The 16,020-nt window shown below is 39.5% G+C and overlaps 1 protein-coding gene across 1 annotated transcript in view; it reads right to left on the minus strand.

Annotated features, from left to right (window-relative positions):
- Positions 1–965: 965 nt before the first annotated feature.
- The window catches only part of LOC134657962 (uncharacterized), a 182,156-nt gene continuing 167,101 nt past the window's right edge, over positions 966–16,020 (minus strand). Inside the window, exons 12-30 of the mRNA XM_063513567.1 lie at positions 15,837–15,928; positions 15,403–15,515; positions 14,232–15,227; positions 13,836–14,062; positions 13,632–13,745; positions 12,935–13,112; positions 12,256–12,335; positions 11,641–11,823; positions 11,075–11,201; positions 8,417–8,595; positions 7,938–8,082; positions 7,440–7,558; positions 6,118–6,280; positions 5,416–5,576; positions 4,629–4,802; positions 3,770–3,964; positions 3,052–3,222; positions 2,401–2,545; positions 966–1,251 (exon numbers count right to left, since the gene is read on the minus strand). Of these exons, the coding sequence (XP_063369637.1) occupies positions 978–1,251; positions 2,401–2,545; positions 3,052–3,222; positions 3,770–3,964; positions 4,629–4,802; positions 5,416–5,576; positions 6,118–6,280; positions 7,440–7,558; positions 7,938–8,082; positions 8,417–8,595; positions 11,075–11,201; positions 11,641–11,823; positions 12,256–12,335; positions 12,935–13,112; positions 13,632–13,745; positions 13,836–14,062; positions 14,232–15,227; positions 15,403–15,515; positions 15,837–15,928 (3,836 nt within the window). The 3' untranslated portion in view covers positions 966–977. The remainder of the gene's footprint in view (positions 1,252–2,400; positions 2,546–3,051; positions 3,223–3,769; positions 3,965–4,628; positions 4,803–5,415; positions 5,577–6,117; positions 6,281–7,439; positions 7,559–7,937; positions 8,083–8,416; positions 8,596–11,074; positions 11,202–11,640; positions 11,824–12,255; positions 12,336–12,934; positions 13,113–13,631; positions 13,746–13,835; positions 14,063–14,231; positions 15,228–15,402; positions 15,516–15,836; positions 15,929–16,020) is intronic.

Here is a 16,020-nt window from a genome sequence, read left to right on the forward strand (position 1 = left end):
TTCCATTTTTTAATTAATTATTTAATTTCTACTATTTTATGTCGCGCTATATCAGTATATCATCTTCGCTCAAGCGAGACTATTATTTGAATGTCGAAGATCTAAGGCAAAATATTTGTATGAATGGAAGAAATTGGCACCGTAATCGTATAAAACTTTGCCCATGACATAACTTTGCCCCCCGCGTCACAGTTCAGTAAAAGCGAAATAGGTAACTTAAAAGTAGTTACAGATTACAGATACATTCTGAAGAAAGTGTATCTTGTAACTACAATTGCACTGTAGTTAATTAACTCGCGGTTAAAGTTATCTTAAAGGGCAAAGTTTTATACTTTTACGGTATTTATACTTAATTACATATTGAGCTTGAGGACCATAGGTGTGATAGTGGACTATAGTTGGGTAGTTTTACGGTACGTTTGCAGGCGTAGATGTGGCCCAGAAACGTGATTACCAAATTTAATATTTTTGGTACAACAAATTGTTGGGTATATACCAGTTCTTTTCAGTTCAGAATTAACGCAATTTTATATTAAAACGTTAAAAACCAATTCCATTGATCTTATTGAGCCGTTGCGTTGCCCAACAGTTTTTTTTATGAGACACATTTTCAATGGTAACTACGATACGATTTGATAAGTTAAACAAAATAATTATTTTGTCAAGTAAATTACGTAGAAATAAATCTAATCAGATTGTCAATTCAAATCAATATAAAACTTATTCAGATTAAAATGTGACAATATAAAATAGTGTCAGTTTGGAGTACATTTGTCAAAACTGTAGTTTTGTGTCATATTTTTCGAGTTTCTTTTTATTGACATAAATTTTCGGTTGCGTCATTTTTACTGTGTTACTAACAGTTGATAACGAATATTAACGAATACAATAATAAGTCAAGTGTCAACTAAATGGTTGATAACGAATACAGAAATAAGTCAAGTGTCAACTAAATTAAGAAAAATAAGACTTCCAGATTATCTCAACGTATCCCTTCTAATCAAGCTGTTGACCCTGCTAACTCTATTCTTATAAATCTCTATCGGTGCCCGTCTGAGCAGCCTCGTCGCAGCGACCCTCGTCATGGCGGCCTTGTAACTCTGCGGTGACAAGATGGCGGGCGTAGCGCGTGTTTTCAAAACGTCCGCCGAGTCTGACAACATGGCGTCGATGTCGCCGTTTAGGACGGGCGAGTCGCTGTAGTTGGAAGCTGGAGCGCAGAGGGGGATGGCGTTGGACCATTTCCTGTTTCTGTAAACGATGGAGAAGTTTGTTTGATCCGTCAGTGATGTCTTGGGATTCGAAGAGAGATGGAAAAAGTCACAGTTACAGCAGGAGTGCAGCTGCAGGCTAGTAGTTTATACAATTGAACTATAAAAAACCGGCCAAGTGCGAGTCGGACTCGCGTTTCAAGGGTTCCGTACATTAAGTCCGACTCACGTTTGACTGCACATTTCTGATAGGTTTTTTTGTCATCTATAGGTAAAGAACTATTTTGTGTATTTTTTTCAAAATTTTAGACCCAGTAGTTTCGGAGATGGGGGGGGGGGGAAGGAATGGTCATTTTTTGCCTATTTTCTTGAATAACTGCGAAACTATTAATCCTAAAATTATAAAAAATATATATTTGAAATTCTTACAATGAGCTCTTTCATTTGATATGTAACACGATATAGTTTGAATAACTTTATTTTTTAATCTCATTTTCCCCCAAAAATGGCCTCCATATTTAAAATTCATTTTTTTACGTTACACGTCCATCTTTGGGTCAAACTTACATATGTGTGCCAAATTTCAACTTAATTGATCCAGTAGTTTCGGAGATAATAGGCTATGACAGACGGACGGACAGACAGACAGACAGACGCACGAGTGATCCTATTAGGGTTCCGTTTTTTCCTTTTGAGGTACGGAACCCTAAAACTACAATATAATAGCTAAGTTTTGCAGAATGGATTTAGGATCTACAATCAGACTGCTTCGTGAAGTGTTTAGCTAATGTCATAGCTTGATGATGAAGGAAATGTTGATTGACTGGGTTGCAGTGAATTTCATCGCCCATCTCTATCTCCTATTAAAGTTATCTCCTTATTAAAGTAAAGTAGCTCCTATCGGGTGTTGATTGTACAGAGATAGATACCCCGTTGACATACTTACAGGAAGCGTCAAACTCGATCCGTACCTTTTCGGGACCTTTATCGTCATGGATGACGGCATGATGCGTAATAAATACTTTATCGCTTCCTTCCTTTTGTAATAGGGTTCTGTTCTGTCACAGGTATCATATAACCGAGTTATTTGTACTATTTTAGAACTTAATCTGCCACAGTTTGGTATCTTAGTGCTAGGGTACGTGTATGTTGGTTACTTGGGAATGTTCTAGTAACAGTAGTAACTTACTTGAGGCACCTCAACATGGGTGCGCCTTTCAGCCTATAGCCCGGTTCGCAGGTAAAGCTGACAGTCTCTCCGATCTTGTAGTAGAACTTGACGGACGACATTCGGCCGGAAATTGTGGTTCCGGGGTACGTGCAGGCTTGGGCACCTGTAAAATATATCTTGGGTATAACAACTTGTTTGTTGTAATACGCTCAACTTTATAAATTCAACTAATTTAGACTTTATTTGTACAGGCATCTTGCTTGTATTTATCGAGATGTCGTTGTTTGTCAAAATCAGGTAATCGTAATGTTCGGACTTCCAACAGTAATGTTAAAAACGCACCAGTAGTGCATTGCTATGATACTTTAGGTAGGCGCTGTTTTAATACGACTGTTTCCTAATATCTTCAGTGAATGTTAAACAATCGTTTATTTCCCACACGATTGTAATTTTTTTTACGGAAAAAATATATTCTCTTATCTTACCCCTATAGTACCGTCACTTTAAAGTAATCAAAAAAATTATATTTGCTATGGGATTCGGGTTAAAGGGCTAGGCATTAAAAGACAACAAGGATTGGACACTAATCATAGGATTGACAAGTAAAACCTATGCTGGCGCCATCTTATACTTGGACCGGCCAACCCCATTTGTGGTTTCGCTACTTACACGTAGGGGGCTTGTCACTCCACCGCCCGCTGTCTTGACACACAAGTATGGGTCTTCCATGCAGCGTGTGCTCGGGGTTGCAATGGAACTGTAGCACGTCGCCTGCTCGGTAGGGGGCGCGGCCGAGGACGTAGCCTGACGCTGGTGGGGGTAGGGAGGGGCAGGATACCTCTGAAATATTTAAACAGTTATAAAAAGTAGAAGAGTTGTTATATGAAGCATTCGTGCTTTGTAGTTGGCACGTACATAATATCGTCAGGCGACAAGCAAAACTCACTAATTACCACCACAAGTTCATAGCCATAGTAAACCATATTAGTCTAAAAGAAGGTTGATTTTTGTTGAAATAATTTTTAGTAATTAGTGAGTTTTGCTTGTCACCTGACGATATGGTAACGTTGCTTGTCAAAAGTTAATGTTTCACAAGTCAGTTTCCAGTTTACCACAATTTTGCTGGTAGGGAGTTGCGCTTGGTGCCAGGCCTGTAGGACCTCTAAAATTAGTTGGAAAATTGCTGTAAGGGAATCCTATATTTTAAGTAAGTATAGCTCTACAAACTGAAAAAGGTCTAGACCAGTCAGCTGCAGGCAGGCACACTATCTCCGAAGCTCCGTTGACGCCCAGCCAGCGAGGCAGAAGGCAGCTGGGCTTCCAACTCCTCGAGAAACCAGAGCTACTAAAACTCGGTCAAATATTTCTGGAAGGGAAGTAAATATACCTCTGCAGACTGGGAAAGGCTTGGCCCAATCAGCAGCAGGCAGGCAGACTGTCTCCGAGGCTCCACTGAGGGCCCATCCAGCAGGGCAGGAGAACGCAGCGCGGCCCCCGACTCCGCGGGACACGACTGCGACGCGGGGCCGGCGCTCGCCTTCTTGTAGGGGCGTATCGTGGACAACTTCACCGCATTCTACACCTGGAAACATTGATGGCTTTTGAGTTGCTTTTCGGGAATATTTAGCCTTTGATTTTAGTGTGACATAATTATTTTAAAAATAAAGAAAATGTCACACCCGACTCATCATCATCATTCAGCCCTTTATCGCCCACTGTTGAGCATATGCCTCTCCTCTAGTACGCCACTTGTCCCGGTCCTGTGCTAATCTCATCCAGAAGCGACCCGCAATCACCCGAGACAGTGAGTTCTATCTATTATTTATTTCTACTCGTCACAGTGTGGATTCATTAGCACACTTCTGTGCTTAGTGCAACATTAATTTGAAATCTGAAACACACGCTGCTAGCGGATAAAGTGGTCTCACTACAGCGGAAGGGTGAGATGAATTATCGAGAGAATTTTGGTTAATCCACCGATGTTTTTAAGCCATAGCTTAAAAATATAATTAATTTCGGAGAAAGCACTCTTATAAAAAATGTGCGTAGACAATCGATTCAGATCGATACATATGAGTTTTTCCGCACTGGCAGCGTAGCCAACATGCCAATCGCTAACGCTCCGTAGCGAACGAAACGCAACTGTCACTGTCACACTTATATGGAAGAGTGATAGAGAGACACGAAGCGATTCGATGGCGAAGCGCCAGCGATTGTCACCTTGGCTAGAACCGCTAGTAACTTACTTTCGCACACTGGCAGCGGAGCACTCCAGTTCCCCGAAGCTCGGCACACGAGACTCGAAGCGCCCAGTAAGGCATTGCCGTTAGCGCAGTGGAAGCGGATCTCAGTGCCGAGCCGGGTGCCATGTCCGCTGGCGACGAGCCCGCGGCGGATGGGCAGAGGCGGGCAGTGGACGTCTGGAAATGAAGTTAGAGTTACAAGTGGCCCCACTTGTAACACTGGGTCTAGGTCTAGGATAAAGACGCCAGTTTTGTTATTCATACGATACAAAGTAAGGGTTTGCACGACGGATCCGAAATGTATGGGAATATCCGCGGATCCGGATCCAGACCCAGATAATTACATCAATTTCGGATCCGGATTGCAAACCCTAGATACAAGTTGGAGATCATCTAAGCTAAATCTGATTCGGTATACCACAATTAATAATGTAATTTTGATAGTTGCCTTCCCCGTTTAAAATGTGGGATACTCCTCCTCGTTTTCGATGACGGCGCGACCCTAAATAAACATTATGGAGGTTGTCTAGCGTGAGCCCTAATGTGGCTGGCGAGGCCGAACTTGCTCGTAAATACTCTGCACTCGTGACATTAAAGTTGACCAGCTGCGTTGAACGTGTATAGTCACCATCAGATATATCGGAGCGGCCAAGGTGTTCACAATATCTGAACACGCACTCTAACGCCCTGACAATAGAGGCTTGTTTGTGAGCGCCTTAGCCGCTCCGATATACCTGTTTCTCTTTCCGTAACTGGCGTTATAAAATGTGTGTCAAGAATTTGAACCAACCTTCAACAATAATCTCCACTTGGTGCCACTGCCTGGCCGGCGTCTCGCACCGGTACACTCCTGAATCCTCCTTCTCCGCGCTGATGATGCTCAGCCGATACTCCAGCTGGCTGTCCCGCCCTGGGTCTGTTGTCCAGCCTTCTGTGTACTTGCGCTCGGATCTGAAAAGCAAAGCATCTGTGTGGCAAGTTTTTTCATGGACATTTAAGACTCGCAATCTTGTTGCAAAGAATATTAAGATTACAGTTTGGAAAGTCAGAGTGTTAGAGAGTGAGTAAGGAATAAACTTATTGGGGGTAGGACTTGTTACTTTGTACTTTGCAACTTGGATGACTAATTAAGTCCTTCTAGCTGTAGCTGGCCAAGTGATGATGATAATTAACTACTTAACCAGGCATGGCTCAGTCTGCGATTTCGTCGCGTCGCTACAAGTACATGCGGCCCACACCACTTTTGGTGTCTAGCCATAGTTGCCGCGCACCGCTACGGAACGGACGCCTACTCGCGCTTGCGCCACCTAGCGGTCATATCTGTCGTGACGCGTTTTGTTAGAGAGTGAACCTTCTGTACCTAGTACTATTCTTTATTCTGTGACTTAACTAAACAGCACAATGAATCAAATACTCCAAGAGAAATTTTTTAGGGCGCCCACCCTCTCTAGAGTTTCAAGCCAAAATTTCAAGGATTCTTGTGGACACTTACTCAGGATTATTAAGAGTGACGTTCCACTTCGGGTTCCCAAACCTCCTCATCCAAAGGCACTCCATGTGGAGTGACACCCCTGGGTAGACCAGCAGTTTTCCGTCGTTGGTCTGCGCGATCGGGCCGCCGGAGTAGCGGAACAGGATCGTCGGGGGCTTCTCCACTGAAATGAGGAGCACATACAGGCACAACATTTGTTTGGAAATGGTTAGTGGTCTGAAGAAGTTAGAAGGTTAGAAGAAGAGTTAGAAGTTAGAAGTTAGAAGATAGGAGAAGGTATCGCGGCTGCTCGCGTATCTTAGCTGTATACTTTTGGTTTGTTTACGTATATATGATTCTACTAATTTAAAGTATTATTTTTGTTTATTTATTTAAACTTTATTGCACAAATTTACACAAAAAGAGTTCAAATGGCGGACTTAACGCTTTGAGGCATTCTCTACCAGTCAACCATTGGGCTAAACAGAGACATTTTGTTTGGTGCAGGTTTTGTTGACTCGTAGAAAAAGTATTGTATACAATAGTGATATAATCAAGCTTTTCAATCTCGTACCCAATAAGGCCACTCAGCAAGATTCGTGGCCTTAACACGGCACTCGACCGAAAAGCTCTCCATTAAGTATATCACGGTCGTCGGACAGACCCTGCAGCAGAAAAGAATAAAAGCGGCCAAGTGCGAGTCGTACTCGCCCATGAAGGGTTCCGTATTTAGGCGATTTATGACGTATAAAAAAAAAACTACTTACTAGATCTCGTTCAAACCAATTTTCGGTGGAAGTTTACATGGTAATGTACATCATATATTTTTTTTAGTATTATCATTCTCTTATTTTAGAAGTTACAGGGGGGGGGACACACATTTTACCACTTTGGAAGTGTCTCTCGCGCAAACTATTCAGTTTAGAAAAAAATGATATTAGAAACCTCAATATCATTTTTGAAGACCTATCCATAGATACCCCACACGTATGGGTTTGATTAAAAAAAAAATTTTGAGTTTCAGTTCGAAGTATGGGGAACCCCAAAAATTTATTGTTTTTTTTTCTATTTTTGTGTGAAAATCTTAATGCGGTTCACAGAATACATCTACTTACCAAGTTTCAACAGTATAGTTCTTATAGTTTCGGAGAAAAGTGGCTGTGACATACGGACGGACAGACAGACGGACAGACGGACAGACAGACAGACATGACGAATCTATAAGGGTTCCGTTTTTTGCCATTTGGCTACGGAACCCTAAAAAGTAGTATACTAAAAGACAGTTTAACCATTCGTGGTTTAAGGTACAGTTTTTATAGATGATTAAACGAGATGAAACTTACTGGCATAGTCGTTCTCTTGGTTAAGTCCGAAGCAGGTAGGCTTGGTGCCGTCCCAAGTACTGCCCATGCATTTTCTTGTCTGAGACCCCGTCATGGCATACTTGCCGATATCACTGCATCTGAATATGTTAAATAAATTTCTTGAGGTAAATAAAAAAAAAGATTGATGTTGAGATGATTCCAGGAAAGAGATTTGAATGAGAATAAAATTATCCTTATGACAATAAACTTACGACATTACTGAATGTGAGCAGCACACTATCAGACAACGGTGTTATTCTTTGAAGAAATCTTTAGCAGGTTAGTAGTCTAACCACATCTTTCATTACTCGATACATCGACCATCATGATAGTAATGAGGATAATATACCTATCAGCGCGCAAAAAAGATTAAAAGTATACTAGTAATACAATCTTAACTAGCCAAAGATAGAACAGGGATGAAGTGTAAACGATGATTGTAATATTGTTGATAATTTATAAATATAATGTAGGTACCTTGAGACTATAACAGATCCGGCAGGGAAGTCAACCGTTTCTGTAATTTCCAAGTCATTGAAGAAGGACACCACATGCGGCTCCTCATTGTGGTAAGTACAGCTGTTGTTGTTCAGGAGCTCTTCATTTTGAGCCTCGATTTCTTCTGCAAAATCATTCAACAGATTAATAGACTGAGCATGACTAAAAAGTTCAAATATTACAGAAAAGTTAAGATTGCTAAGTGTGACTGCAGTAATGAGCCTTATGAAAGGGCCTTGAGAAACAGAAAAACGACTTTCTATTGTTTTAGTAAATATATGTCAAGTTTTCGACTGCCATTTCATCTTTCATTTGTTTTCAATCAAATTTTGTGGTAATATTAAATTAAATTTTGATATAATCTTAAACTTATGTATAATTCCAATCAGTTGAACGTATATGTGATATTTTATAATTATTATAGGTATGTATTGTATAAAAAAATAGTATACACTTACCACAGTTAAAACTCTTCCCCACCCAATGTCCATGTTCACAGATCAATTTCCACGTGGTCTTCTCCCCCATGATGGACGCTATGCATTTGAAGGTGATCTCCGTTCCGTGAGGATAGCCCTCCTTGATCTGAGTCCCGTTCACTTCGGCGCCATCGCGATATATCAGAGTCCCTTGGACCCTTTAGAGAAAGATGGTTTTATATGGGGCAGAATTTTTGACTTATAAAGTGCCCACTGGTAAATTTGGACCAGAGACAGAAGAAGGCGGAAATTCTACAGAACAGATGTAGAAGACAGAGAAGAATCTCATTAGAGATCACTTAAATGTGTCTTTTTTAAAGAATGAAGAGTAGAGAGATTTCAAATCAAAACCATTTGATAAGACTTATGTTAACCACATGGATTCGATTTGCAATAGTTTGAGCACGTTCTCAGAGTTTTCCAAGGAAAATTTCAAGTCGATATTTCGATTAACATTGCTTTCCAAATCTTGTTTATAAAAATCGGAAATGTGTAGATAAAAATTCCGCATGCAACTAACATCGATTGACAGAAGAGCAACTAAACCAAGCACGGCCAAGACATAAGAAGCGGACCGCGGCCATTAAACAACTTTCTTGTACAAAACCTTACATCACTTAGAAGATCATGGCAAGTGCCCTTAAACTTGATTATTTCAAAAGTTAGCAACTTTGCTATTAAAATTTCATTTTCAATTGTGAGAGTTAGATATTTACGTTTAAAATACATCACCTTTTTGAGAGTAATGTAAAATCTAGCAAAGGTACAACTTCCACGAAAAATCTAAGTTTAAAGGAAAAAGAACTTATCGAGGTGGGAGAGACAACAGAGTAAAATAGAAGAAGACATTTCATGAAACTCGGCCAACGCAAAATGTTGAGCCACGTTTGACTGAATTAAAACTCTGTGTTAACCCTCCCAACTCTAAATCAATAAAACATCCTGATCAATAAGATCAGTACGAGTATCTTGCCGTGAAAAATACTTTACTAAGCCCTGCTTTCTGAGGATTTTACAGTTGACAGTCGTGGTCGTTTAAAACCTTAGAAATTCAAAATTGAATTGGAATCATTGAAAAAACTATTGATGTCGCTATCTGAATCGGTGTGTTTCCTCAAAACTGGATACATCAGCACAATTTTAACTATCTTAAATAAATAATTCAACTTGTTAAATACACAAAACGTCCATTTATTTGTTTTCTGGCAGTTTTATTCTGCTGGGACTATTGTATATGCACTGACTAAAACAACGTCGAGAGAATTTTCCTTTTTAAATTTTATTTTCTTCTGAAACTACATATTATAATGGAGCTAACAGCATAGGTAATTAGGTACACTTGGTTAAAAGATTTTGATATTACTTTTTCTCTCATTAGAACCAGCTATATTTTCGCTCTTTGACTTATGATAACAAATTAGTTCGATCATGTTTCTCGGTGTTTTTTTTTATGATGACGATATTTAAAGAAAACTAAAATAAAGACGATCAATTTGAAGCATATGATGCAGATGCAACCAGTCTCAACGAAACCAAACCACCTGAAATGGTAGATGATGATCTATCAGTAATGAGTCATGATAAAGAAGAAAAGTCCGAACCTAGAAGGCTCTCACCAGGGTTTGGAATCCCTGAACGCCTGAGCTCTCTTCAGTCTTCCCAGCCAGCAAATAAGAAATGCAGACTTTGCAAAAATACTATCTTTTTCTGCGACGCCGTTTTGGATTAGAATACGTTGCATTCGATGTTTACTCTCATTAAAGACATGGTCTGAAGGAAGGAATTGTATGATGTACTAAAACTAGATTTGACTGCTTACTTTATTTTAACTCTGTTAATCGACTTTCTCCGAATTTTCCATGTTTTATACTTCAAGGTTTCCAAAGATAATATTTTATAGACAATGAAACATTTTAAACAATATTTCAATATTTTGTATTGTGAGCTGCAGTTATTGCTAGCTGATTACCAATATAGAGCAACCGAAAACAACGTATTCTCAAACATTTCGTTCTATATATCACACAACACATCAGCAAAATAAACAACTGACAAACAAAACACCAAAAATCGACGCGATTAAAGCCTCGGTACAAACCATAAACCAAATTCGTCTCAGTGGCCAAATGTCATCTTTATGAAATGTGTGTAAATGTAACAAAAGAAACACATAAGCTACAATGAAAGCGCATTGGAAATGATAAAATAACATATTGTTGTGACAAAGTCTTTATTAAAGTTACAACATCAGAAGATACAAATATTAGTCAAGGTTTCATCAGTAAGTCTCAAGAAAAAGACCGTTAATAAAAATCGGGAATTAAACAAAAGGAACGAAGATGTCAACCAGTTGCCTGATGAGCCTTACGTAACTTCAAAAGACTTAGTCACATTATACAATAATAATGTTATCTTAATTTAAGTCTATTACTGCAAATTTATTGGTAATATCTCTTGCACTTATTCGGCTAGAGACAAAACTTGAATGCGACTATTATGGGCCAATAATAGGCTATATATTTTTGGTGGAAAAGGAAGAATTACTGTATTACAAGAAGTTTCCTGGTTGTAATTCCTTCTTTACTACCGTCATTAAATTCATAATCTTCATGTCCAAGTTCTTGAAAAAGTGGTTACCTGGCTGGTGGACCACATTCTGCCACCGCTTTCCCTTCCAAGTCTGGTTCGAGGTCGGATACGTCTTCTCGGACTATATCTGATCCGCTCTGGAACTCGGATGTTGGACGTGGTCTTGACAAGTTGGCTAGAAACAGGCATTTACGATATTTACAGATGGCAGTAGCTTTCGTAAAAATTATTGTCTATGCTAATTCTTGGGATTAGTTGCGAAGCGGACCCCATCAGGCTCCCATGTAATTTGTATACAAGCGGATGTCACTTTTTGACAGCTTTTGTTAGAAAGAGACTACCACTATTGTATTACAAAGTTACAAGCTTTTGAGAAACGGGCCCCAGGCGTCCGTTCCTTAGCGGTACGCGGTAACTACTATGGATAGACACCAAAATTGGTGTGGGCCGCATGTACTTGTAGCGACGCGACGAAGTCGCGGAGTGAGCCACGCCTGCCCTAGATAGATTTTAGCGTCAAACTCCATATCAACCCATTGGAAGCCAAAATCTACTTTGGCACATTGCCCATCTGTTATAAATGTTATAACATTTAGTAAATAAGTAGTAATTACCTAGTGGCCTGCAAAAATCATGTACAGTCGGCTGCAACCGTCCTAAATGACAGTTGAGGGTAGCTGGTGGTGATCTGCCAGCTTCGCAGGCTATGTTGACAGATGAGGCGTGAGCTACCGTCAGGCCTGCTCGGTAGCCTGCCTCGTACGTGGCCCCGTTTAGTTGGGGCAGTTCGCAGGGAGCTGGGAACGAAGACATACACGTATTTCTGTCACATGGCAGCCTTGGCAAAAGTCTGATGATGATTTGTATACAGAGTCACAGAGTGACATGTTCAGTACCAACGCCCACACTGACAACTTCGTAAACCTTATTACAAAAGGCATAAGGTCCAACAACATGTCGACATGACAGGAAAGTTAAGAGTTGCTGTTTGTAAATACGACTCAAATGATCGCCAATGATGTTTAGGACCTAAGGGCTAGGGATTTGACTCACATGAACGTTCAGCCATTAATTTATGGTTTTGGAAAAGTTATAGCATTTGTATTTGTAGGTACATTTGTAATTTTATCACAGGTGCTAAAAGTCAAACGAGGTAAGACTGAACAATGCTTGTATTCTAAATGTACGTCATCATTTAAGAAGTAAAGAATAAGATGTGTTTTATATACCTGGAACACATTCAGGCATACTGGTAACAGCCCATTCTCCCAACCAACAGCGCAGGTTTGTGGGTCCTTGGACATTGTATCTGTAAAATAAGAGGTAACCATCATATTATGTAGCAACATAGATACAGTAGGTAGGTAATTATAGTGATCGCAGAGCAAACAATTAAGTTCAGAGGGGCTACCGCGAAAACTGAAATTCGCAAATTGCGGGGATCTTCTTTTTGCTCCAATGAAGGTGTAATTAGAGTGACAGAGAAAAATGCCCGCAATTTGCGAACTTCGATTTTCGCGGTTATAGCCCAGGCTAAGAAATAACATTGTAGAGGTAAATGCGATTTTAATTGAACTACAAGAAGATGAATAGAGCTAATAGATGCTACATTTACCGAGGGCTAATTTACATCATATTAATCCTCCATACAAGTGCCCATAGAAAAGTAGCATTAGTGAGTTCTGAAATGTTGGGACACTTCTTTTCTTCCAGTAAAATAATTAGTGCTCGTGATTCTGAATAGGATTTTTCGATAATTTCTGAGAACAGAGAAATTTCTGAGACACTTTCTTTTGATTGATCACAAACCCTAACATATCGCAAAATAGAGCAAAATAAAAAGTGGCAAAAATATCACCGTTTGACCTTATTTTCAGTTAGAAACACCAATTTGTTCTTTTAACTTACCCATATTCACAGGAGAAATGCACAACCTGTCCATTAGGGACAGGGTCTGTCTCGTTGAGTTCCCTCTCTTCTGCATGACCAGTACCAGGGGTCCCTAGTATCGGACCAACATTCGTGTGGCTCGCGTCTGGTGACATGGTGTATATGCCATACTCCGTCGAAGGCACGTGGCAGGGAACTGTGGAAGTTAAAGAAATTTCCACACAGTTAGACAATGGAAAGAGGAATGCAGTGAAAGCCTACGCAGTTCGTGCGTCTACTTGATTGAAAAGGGTTTATTGGGTAAAATACTAAACTAAGGTTGATATTTAGGCCATAGGCCGCGATGTCTTGCTAGCTTATGGCGAAAGTCACGAAATTTCAGTTACCCTCTGTTGATAATTGATCAAATGTGCGTTTCTTATTCTGTAGGGCATCGATTTTTCAAAATTTATAAAATATTTGGTAGTAGACTTCTTTCACAGTCAATGTAATTTTTTCAGTCATTAATTATTGTATTTATAAGAGATGGATAAATTTTACTTATAAAGTTAGCAAAAGAAATCGAGACCCAATGATACCTCCTTGTGGCAACCTTTTACTAAGAACTTTATTGCTGGGAAGCAAAACCATGCGCATTACAGAAAAGTTGGGGGCAAATCATTCCTTAAATAAGTAGGGGCTATCATTCCGCATAAAAATTATAAGCACGACTCACGGATTTCGCATTTCGGCTTGTCTGGCTTCCATCTCCCTCTGACGCATTTGACTGTCGCGTTCAGATCCAAGTTTAAACCGTAGCCTTTGCCACATGCTACTCTCACTATTGTTCCTGGAATAACGAAAGTAATAAAATTTATATCATGATGTAATTAGCTTAATCTAGATTGTCTTTTGTCTAATCATTACAATGTAGATATACCTGAACTGAAAGTATTATTAGGGTCACGTCCCAACTTGACAATTTCGATATTAATATAAGGTTCACTTTCAATAGGTTCACAAGGGCTCTTTGGGCGTCCCTTTTTCCCCTTTTCACCGTTTCCTTCTGACGTTGCTGCGTCTGTTTCTTTTGAATCTGTCTGTTCTGCTCCCTCTTCACTGTCAGAGTGTTGTTGTCTCAGTCTCCCACTTTTGCCATCCCGTCCTCTGTAAAAACATGTATGAATCATTACTTACCAAAGTCTTATTTCTTAGTCATCATCTAGTACAAGATTTTTTTAGGTTTGAAATTAATTAAAACTGAGTTTTGGTTGTTCATAAAACTAAAAAACCTCTGTTAAATTGTGTCTCTTCTATATTAATTAAAATACCTTACGTTTTAGGAATGGCAGCGGTCGTCTGATTTAATCGATCAGTTTTTCTACTGGTTCTCTTGTCCCGCTTGTCCAAGATATTGTCTACTTCCGTTGAATTTGTATTGTTATATTGTAGAGGTATGACCGCCATTTCTTTGCTATCGCTACTAGTCTCACTTTGAGGTTTAATTTCTTCGATTTCAAGTGGCAGGACCCTGAGTAGATGGCTACTGATTTCATTAATGTTATCTAAATCTGTATGAACCGGATTTGCAGTCCACACATCTGTATCACCTTCCTCTGTATTTACATCTCGTTTGATTCTAGCATGCGTTGAACTATCTATACTTTTCGTTGTTAATTCAACTATATTACTTTCAGCACCTTGCAATTCTACATCCATAACTTTCCTGTTTTCTTCACTTGTTTTAGGCGTTAAAAATCTCTTCCTCCGTTTATCTACGTATCGTTCAAAATATTGATGTTTCAGTATGTTAATTTTCTTTGCATGTCCGTCTGTTTGGTGATCAGGGAACATGCCACCTTTCAACACGGTAACGTGGGACAAATCATCATCATCGAGCTCCGAGGAGTCCTCGTATTCTGATCTGTCTTCCTTTTGCACTACTTCATCATCTTCAGGCTCATATACGGGCTGATACGAATACATCCTATGTCCTATAGGTTCACCATGTACATTGTAAACTGTGTATACGGCAGTTGGGAAATTTTCTCCATTCTCATTTTCAGTTTCTGTTTCCATTTCATCTCCATCGGATTCAATATCAAATTTCTTCATTATTTTGAAATTAGCGTGTCTTAGGGTCGGTTTTGGATCATCATGATTGTATTTACTGTATAGTTCATCTACGTATGGGTCAGGAGCTTCAGTTTGGCGCCGGATATTGTTATAGTAATGTCGAAGGAAGGCGGATCGCCTGTGACGTACTTCCGTTTCCGGGATGGAGCGGCGTCTACGATTCCATCTTATACGGGGATGCTGAAATAGAGTGCACCTGTAAAAAAAATATAGTTGTATAAACTAATACGAAGAAAAATGCCATATAAAAAGAGTCTCCAAAAAGATTTTCTATTGATTGTTTACCCTCCAGCAATATTTCGCCGTACATTTCTAAAGGGTCACTTTTTCACACAATTTACTCCTTTTTCGTCGCTCTTGGATGTACTTACTTGGGCAGTTCCCTGGGACTCCAATGGCCTCCGACGCACGTGGCTCCAGGGGGTCCCTCAGACAGGACGTAGCCCTTATCACACTCGTACATTATCTGTTTATTGTTCACCACCTATAAAAGTAACACACGGATGAAATTTAAATAGCATTATTACCGAAATCTTCATATTGTATTGTTATCTTTTCGTTTACATACATGCTTAATATTTTTTCGTTTAAACATTAATCATATGATCGATCGTGGCTAAAAATAAAAGCCAATGCTGAACCCTGCGGTACACCTCTTTTCTTTGACATACAAGGGTTCACAATTCAGATCTTACTAGGATAGTATTACCCAAGTCTTTTGGATCCAAATTGCAAACTCTAAGGTACAACTAGACATGTCATACTATCTACAACAACAGGACATAAAATCAAAGCTAATATTTACCTTCTTAACATAAGGTCTGTAGTCGTATAGCCCCATATTACCGACTAGCAAAACCTTCCCATTTTCGATATAGCCCGGGAAAGGGCAGAACACTGAAAACCAAAAGAAAAAACAGATTTATGTATGTTTGTCTATCATTTTGATTATTTGTTTGTTAGAGAAGGTCCACGTAATAATAAATTTA

Source organism: Cydia amplana, chromosome 21, assembly GCF_948474715.1.
Source record: "Cydia amplana chromosome 21, ilCydAmpl1.1, whole genome shotgun sequence".
Lineage (NCBI taxonomy): Eukaryota > Metazoa > Arthropoda > Insecta > Lepidoptera > Tortricidae > Cydia > Cydia amplana.